The sequence below is a fragment of the Dipodomys ordii genome, unplaced genomic scaffold, assembly GCF_000151885.1.
Source record: "Dipodomys ordii isolate 6190 unplaced genomic scaffold, Dord_2.0 Scaffold120, whole genome shotgun sequence".
In the NCBI taxonomy this organism is placed as follows: domain Eukaryota; kingdom Metazoa; phylum Chordata; class Mammalia; order Rodentia; family Heteromyidae; genus Dipodomys; species Dipodomys ordii.
Window position 1 is genome coordinate 2969214 of NW_012267336.1, and position 7531 is coordinate 2976744.

Here is a 7531-nt window from a genome sequence, read left to right on the forward strand (position 1 = left end):
AGGAGGATGAGGAGGAGGAAGGAAGGAAGGAAGGAAGGAAGGAAGGAAGGAAGGAAGGAAGGAAGGAAGGAAGGAAGGAAAGAAGGAAGCAGCAGCAGCAGCAGCAGCAAGCACTGGTAGCTCACACCTGTAATCCTAACTAGTCAGGAGGCTGAGATCTGAGGATTGTAGTTCAAAGCCAGCCCAGACAAGAAAATCCATGAGACTCTCTGTCTCTGTCTCTCTGTCTGTCTGTCTGTCTCTGTCTCTGTCTCTGTCTCTGTCTCTCTCTCTCTGCCAGTCCTGGGGCTTGAACTCAGGGCCTGAGCATTGCTCAAGGCTAGCACTCTACCACTTGAGCCACAACACCACTTCTGTCTTATTCTGTTTATGTGTTGCTGAGGAATCGAACCCAGGGCTTTGTGCATATTAGGCAAGCATTCTATCACTAGGCCACATTCCCAGCCCTCCATGAGACTCTGATCTCCAATTAACCACCCCCAAACTGGAAGTGGAGCCATGGCTCAAAATGGTAGAGTCCTGGCTTTGTACAGGAAAATCTCAGGGACAGCACCCAGGTCCTGAGTTCAAGCCCCATGACCGACAAAAAGAAGAAAGAAAAAGAAAGGAAGAAAGAAAGAAGAAAAGAGAGAGAAGAAGGAAGGAAGAAGGAAGGAAGGAAGGAAGGAAGGAAGGAAGGAAGGAAGGAAGGAAGGAAGGAGAAAAATTAAGTGTGGGGCATGTGGGAGCTGGAGCAGTTTGGATCTGGAGACCCTATTTTGGTGCCATCTATGTACATGTCAGATGGGACACTGAAGCCTGAGAGGGCAGTAAGTGGTTGGGGTCACCCAGGGGCTCAGTAGGACTAGAGTCCCATGGATGGGCACCAGGGGTTGGACGTCTGCGCACAGGTGTCCCTGAGGGAGGTGCCTGGCAGGGGGAGGGGCTGGGGGAGGCCCTGGGATAGCCCCTCTCTCCTCAGGACGAAGGCGAGCTCTGCCTCAACAGCGCCCAGTGCAAGAGTGGCTGCTGTCAACACAACACCGTCCTGGGCCTCGCCCGATGCACGCAGAAGGCCAGGGAGAACGCCGAGTGCTCTCCTAAGGTGGGGACCGGGACCAGGACTGGGACTGGGGTGGAGGGACATGGGGTAAGAGCCCCGCTGGGGTGCCCGTGAGGTCTGGGGATGGAGACGCGGAGTGTGGACAGGGACCTCAGTCGGCACCCGTGTCCCTCCTGCCATCGCCCACTGAGCTGGATGAGGCGGGAGTGCACCCTCCATTTCACAGCTGGGCACACGGAGGCTCCCCTAGGCAGAGCCAGAAAGAGAAGTAGAGGCCAGGCGCCCGTGGCTCACGCCTGTAATCCTAGCTACTGAGGAGGCTGAGATCTGAGGATCACAGTTCAAAGCCAGCCCAGGCAGGAAAAGTCCATGAGACTCTTATCTCCAGTTAACAGCAGAAAACTGGAAGTGGTGCTGTGGCTCAAGTGGTAGAGCGCTCACCTTGAGCTGAAGAGCTCAGGAGTAGCGCCCAGACCCAGAGGTCAAGCCCCACAACCAACAACACCAACAATAATAGAAGTAGACTGCCCAGAGCGCCCTCTGCAGGGGCAGTGGGAGAAGCGCACCCTGTAAGGAACCACCTGCTGGATCCCTGGCCAGGAGAGACTGAACCCCAGCAGCCGCCCCCCTCTACCCCCAACCTGAGACTCCACCTCCTGTGTCTCTGCAGCACATCCAGGGGGTTTACTACCGATGTCCCTGTGAGCGGGGCCTGTACTGTGAAGGGGACAGGAGCATCATTGGTGCCATTACCAACACCAACTATGGCATCTGCCTTGATACCAACCGCTCCAAGGAGTGAGGCCGCCCACACGCCCCGGCCCCTAGTCCTGTGCACCATAGGACACTACGCCAGACCACCTCTCCCTTCCTCCACGGCCTCCCGGGCTGGCCCCCTCCTCTTCCTCCAGCCCCTCTGGGATCTGATTGGGCTCTCAGCAATTAAAGCCCACCTGCAACCCTCCCGGCCTCCTGTGGATTCTTGCTGGGATGTGAGAGAAAGCCTGTGCCCGCATGGCAGGCAGCAGAGGGGCCAAAAGAATCAGGGACAGGGACGGGGACAGGGAGGGTGGAGCCGGGCAGATTGGAGACTGGAGACGAGGCTGTGAAGCAGGCTAGCCAGCCCAGGATTAGTTCCAGTCTGGGGATGGCCTCCTGCTCTCAAGTTCTACAGTAGCCCACAGGTACCACCCTGTGCCCTGCACCAGATCTCGCCAGCGTCCGTCCTGTTCTCTCTCACCTTTTCTGGGCTCCACAGTTGACTGGGACAGCCCATGGAGAAGGGGTCAGATCACTGACAATTGCTGTGGGCCTACTTGGTCCCAGTGAATCCACATCATGGAAAAATGATCATCCCTATATGTGTGTGCATCTATGTGTGTGTGTCTACATACATATATACACCCTGATATCTATATTTACTTTGATATATAATCACATATATATGTATAATACATATATACCCTGGTGTGTGTGTGTGTGCATTCAGATTCTGCACACACTCTCGTAGCACTCTGGAGGTTCTCTTGTGACTCAGATACCCCCACTGGTGACATCCCTCTGACCTCCCGCCCATGGGTACCCCAAACACTCTAGGTATACTCTTCAACTCTGCCTGTCCTGTGCAACTTTCCGGACCCAAACTGCTCTCCTGCATACCCGCCCCCACCCCTGGTGGCCTTCCTTCCTGCAGGCAGAGGTGGGGTGGGGAGGGAGCGCTGGGGCTGTAGACAGGGCCACAGCCCTGGAGAAGGGGCTCCTCCCTCAGGAAGTAAAGACAGAGACCAGAGCCAGAGAAGGACTTTAATACTCCACTCAGGAGAGGGAGCCAGAGCGCGCCTCTATATCAGGTAGCACCGGTGGGGGCACATCAGGTCCTTGGTAGAGCAGGTCAAGCCTGTGCGGCACGGACACATAATGTTGACGGCTCCGTTGGTCTGTGGGGAGGGAAGTGCGTATGAGCATCGGGGTCACCAGGGTCTTGTGTGGTGGTAAGGGGGGGCAAGAGCACAAATACAAGAGAGAGACAGACTCCGAGTCGGTGGCACTACAGCTTACGAGTGTGAGGCTGAGGATTGAGACCTGTGTGACTCAGTTTCCCCATCTGTTATGTGGTTAACAGTAAGTGGTCATCCAAGTTGAAATACGATAGATGAAGCTCTCCTGATTAATAAACACAAACCCAACTACAACAACCAGGCACCAGTGGTTCATGCCTGTAATCCCAGCTACTCAGGAGGCTGATATGAGGATGGTGGTTCGGAGCCAGCCCAGGCAGGAACGTCTGCAAGACTCCTATGTCCAATAAAGTATTCAGAAAAAGCCAGACGTGGTTGCTGTGGTTCAAGTAGGAGGGCCCCAGCCTTGAGCAAAAGAAGCTAGAAGCTAGTGCACAAGTCCCAGGACACACACACACACCCTGGGCTGCAGGGTCAGGCCACACACACACACACACACACACACACACACACACACACACACACACATCCTGGGCTGCAGGGTCCCTGCAAAGGTTCACGCCTAGGGCCAATGAGCAAGAACAAGATCTTCCCTGCCTGCATTTTTACCAGCCAATGATGAACACTGACAGCTCTGGCCCAGTTAGGACCATGGATTCTTCTCCCAAACCCCATGGTATATATGTGGGATCTCTCTACTTCACAAAGTAGGAAATGAAGACTGAAGGAGGGTACCCAGGCCTAACCTTGGGGTCCACTCCAACACGGTGGTCCTGGCCCCTCACTTCCTAGGAAACTCGTCACAGTGATAAGGAGAGATCTTTTCTTCCCTACCTTGCCTCAGTAACATTAGGGTAGAAATCATTATTCAACAAATGTTTGTTGAGTGTCTACTATGTACAGGCCCTAAGCTGGTGCTCCCATTACGAAGGGAGGCAAACAGAGGCATGGCAAATCTAAGACGTGTGCTCTTCTGCCCAGAGTTCAAACCCAGAGCATGGGAAATCCAAGGAGGGAAAAGTGGCTAGGGTATTACAGGATGAGTAGGAGTTTGCCAGGTGGAGAAGGGGCAAGGAGGGACACCGTGGGAGGAGGACAGGAAAGCCCCATGTGGTTCATTGTGTTCCCTTCCCCGCCCCCCCCCATCTGCCCCAGCCAGAACCTCACCTGGGGCAGGCACACGGTGGCCATGCCGCCCTTGGCCGCGCAGAAGGCCCCCCCGAAGTCCCAGTCCACGAGGCAGCAGTCGCTGTAGCACTCCGAGTGGTGGTAGCACCTGCTCCCGTTTCTCTGTGGGGACAGGCGGCCACTGCCAGGCTGGGACTCTCTTAGTCACCAGTTTCTTTGGCTATGAAGACGATGGCAGAGTGGCTGGCCGTGCCAGACAAGCTGGGGTCCAGGACAAGAAGCCGTGAGGTGCTCACCCCACATCCCGCCCTCCATTGCTCCTCCCCCAAGAACTCAGCGGCACAGAGGAAGGACTGGGGGACTGCCCTTCCCCCTCAGCCTCTCCTGGGGACCCCAGTGCTGGCTACTAAGTACTCCCAGCTTGCCTTGAACAGGGTGAGTAGAAAGGGAAAGAAAGCCCGGCACCTGTGGCTCACGCCTGTAATCCTAGCTATTCAGGAGGCTGAGATCTGGGGATCGAGGTTCAAAGCCAGCCCGGGGAAGGAAAGTCTGTGAGACTCTTATCTCCAATAAACCACCAGAAAACTGGAAGCGGCTCAACTGTGGCTCAAGTGGTAGAGCGCCAGCCTTGAGCTGAAGAGCTGAGGGACAGCACCCAGGCCCAGAGTTCAGGCCCCACGACCGACCAAAAAAAAAGGAAAGAAAAAGGGAAAGAAAGAGGCAGAGACCCAAAGTCACCACAGCTGGGAAGATCTGGGCTGGGGGTGGGGGGGGGACAGGGCTGGGGGGAAGGGGTGCTGACTGGGGTCCAGGTCCCCCAGGATGGGCCGAAAGGGGCTTTGAAGTGTGTCTGAGCTGAGATCCCGGCTGGGCCCGGGTTTCTGAGTCCTCACAGGGGTGGCCAGGCTGCGGGAGCGGCCGGGCTGCGGGAGCGGGCCAGGCCCCGCGGCTCACCAGTCTTCGCTGGGCGTTCTTCCCCGCGGACGGCAGCAGGGCTCCCGCAAGGAGCAGGGCAGTGGCCGCCAGGGCTGCAGCCGCCATGCCTGGGTGAGGGTGGCGGAGTTCAGGGGGCCCCCAAGGGTGTGGGGATAAACCCCTCCACCTGGCCACGTGACCCGCCCCACCCCACCGAGACAGAGAGCCCTAATGGTCACAGGCTGTGCTGCCCACAGCCGCCTCCCAGCTCAGCTGCTTCTGGCCCAGAGGGGATGGTGGGGGGAGGGGCAGGGGAAGGGCGTGGGGGGAGGGGCGGTAGGGATGCAACTTCCAAACAAAAAAACTTTGAACTATATAACCACCCCCAGCCCCCCCCAAAAGAAAAGTAGACAGTGGCTTGGCATCATAAGGATTTATTTACCACCTGTGGAAGGTGTGATTGGGCGCAGAAGGAATCGCTTCCCCCCTCCCCTCCCCCCAGCCCCTCCTCTTTTTATAGCCAGGCCACCTGGAAGCAGGTCTCTGGTCCCTAAGTAAGATTCTAGACGCATCACCAGCTCCACCAGGCGTGATGCAGGCCTCAATTAACCATTGGCCAGAATAAGTCATTCGACCTCCACTTCCTGCTGGAGATGGAGGCTGGGAAATTCAAGGGACCCATTTCCTCCCTGCGGCTCATCCCCATTCTACAGGAGAGAACCCTGAAGGCTCATAGAAACGAAGCCAAGTCACGTGACACAACCAAACAGGTGTGTCAGAGGCCCAGGGCCTTCTAGCCACTGAAGCCAAACTCTTCCCACTGGACTACACCACCCAGGGCTGTCAGAGGTGTGTCCCCCTAAAGCACGTCTGTCCTTACTGTATCCCCTGCCTCTATCCTGAGCTAAAACTGCGTGTGAAAATGTGTGTGTGTATGTGTGTGTGTGTGTGTGTGTGTGCGCGCATGTGTATAAGATAAACATCAAGAGCCTGGTTCTGATGGCTCACGCCTGTAATCCTAGCTACTCAGGAAGCTGAGATCTGAGCATCACAGTTCAAAACCAGCCTGGGCAGGAAAGTCCATGAGACTCATCTCCAATAAATCACCAGAAAACTGTAAGTGGCGCTGTGGCTCAAGTGGTAGAGCGCTTGCCGTGAGCTAAAGAGCCGAGGGACAGTGCCCAGGCCCAGAGTTCAAGCTCCAGGACTAGTGCGCGCGCGTGCACACACAGACACACACACACACACACAAAGATACAGTCCACTTGATGTGGCTTCTCTGGGGAAGGTTGATGGCAGCTGGTCAGGATGGAGGACGGTAGCTTGTGGACAGGTTACGCGGTGAGGATGGGACCGCCCTGCTCTGTCCATGCGGTGGAGCTTCAGACAGGGAGTGATCCATGCCCCCTTCCCGTCGCCCCTGCTGCACCCGCAGACCCAGCACACACAGTCCCAAGCTCATCTCCTCCCAGGACAGGGTGCCCTGGCTTGGCAGGAAGTGGCCAGGAAGGACAGGTGGGAGTTGACCACAGTCCCAGCCCACACCTGGCTGCTTTGAGATGCCTCGGGCTGGCGGGCAGGGCTGTGTGGTCACAGCTGGCAGCCGGGTGTGCTGCCCGCTGCCTGCTGCCCGCGCGCTGCCCACCAGCAGGATGGATGCACAGACGCAGTGGAGCCGTGATCAAGGCTCTGCCGTCCCCCTCCAGGAGTCGGAGCCACATGTGCATCTGGTCCCTCTGGCAATGAAGGCTTCCTGCTCACTTCAGGACTGTCAACGCCTGCAGCTGCACGCGAAAGAAACCTCAACCCAACCGACTTACTGAAGAACAAAACACCCCAGAAGTAAAACACCTCACAGTGGCTTGCACCTATAATTCTAGCTACTCAGGAGGCTGAGATCTGAGGATTGTGGTTCAAAGCTAGCCCGGGCAGGAAAGTCCATTAACCACCAAAAAGCTGGAATTTGGAGGTGTGACTCAAGTGGTAGAGCACCAGCCTTGAGCTGAACAGCTAAGGGGATGGCACCCAAACATTGAGTTCAAGCCTCAGTACTGGCGCGCGTGCATACGCATGCCCGTGCGCGCGCGCGCGCACACACACACACACACACACGCTGGTTAGGATCCACCCACTTCTTTCCACTGCCTGTTCTTCCTCCACTAGTCGACTGAGCTAGTCTGTTTGTCCGCAGACTCCCAGGTCACATCGTGCGTCAGCGCTCCACTGCTGGGGAGTGGCTGCCAGCCTGGGACATTGCCAGAATGAAGTCCCACTGGGGACACTTCACTACACCAAATTTATTCCTAAAATATCGTTCTTCCTTCACTCATAACTTAGTTTGGGCTTCCAGTAACTATTTTACTTTATAAGCAGAACTCTTTTTTGGGGGGGGAGGGGTCCAGTCGTGAGGCCTGAACTCTGGGCCTGGGCGCTGTCCCTCAGCTCTTCAGCTCAAGGCTAGCGCTCTACCACTTGAGCCACAGCACCA

The 7531-nt window shown here is 56.5% G+C and overlaps 2 protein-coding genes across 2 annotated transcripts in view; one reads left to right on the plus strand and one right to left on the minus strand.

The window, feature by feature from the left end:
• Positions 1-2006, plus strand: part of Clps (colipase, pancreatic) — a 3711-nt gene extending 1705 nt beyond the window's left edge. Inside the window, exons 3-4 of the mRNA XM_013029606.1 lie at positions 962-1084; positions 1713-2006. Coding sequence (XP_012885060.1) covers positions 962-1084; positions 1713-1844 — 255 coding nt within the window. The 3' untranslated portion in view covers positions 1845-2006. The remainder of the gene's footprint in view (positions 1-961; positions 1085-1712) is intronic.
• An 877-nt stretch (positions 2007-2883) lies between these two features.
• Clpsl2 (colipase-like 2) lies at positions 2884-5169 on the minus strand. The gene is made up of 3 exons (XM_013029589.1): positions 5083-5169; positions 4168-4290; positions 2884-2979 (listed from the first exon to the last, which is right to left on the minus strand). The coding sequence occupies exons 1-3, from the start codon at positions 5167-5169 to the stop codon at positions 2884-2886; spliced, it is 306 nt and encodes a 101-aa protein (XP_012885043.1).
• Between the last annotated feature and the right edge of the window lie 2362 nt (positions 5170-7531).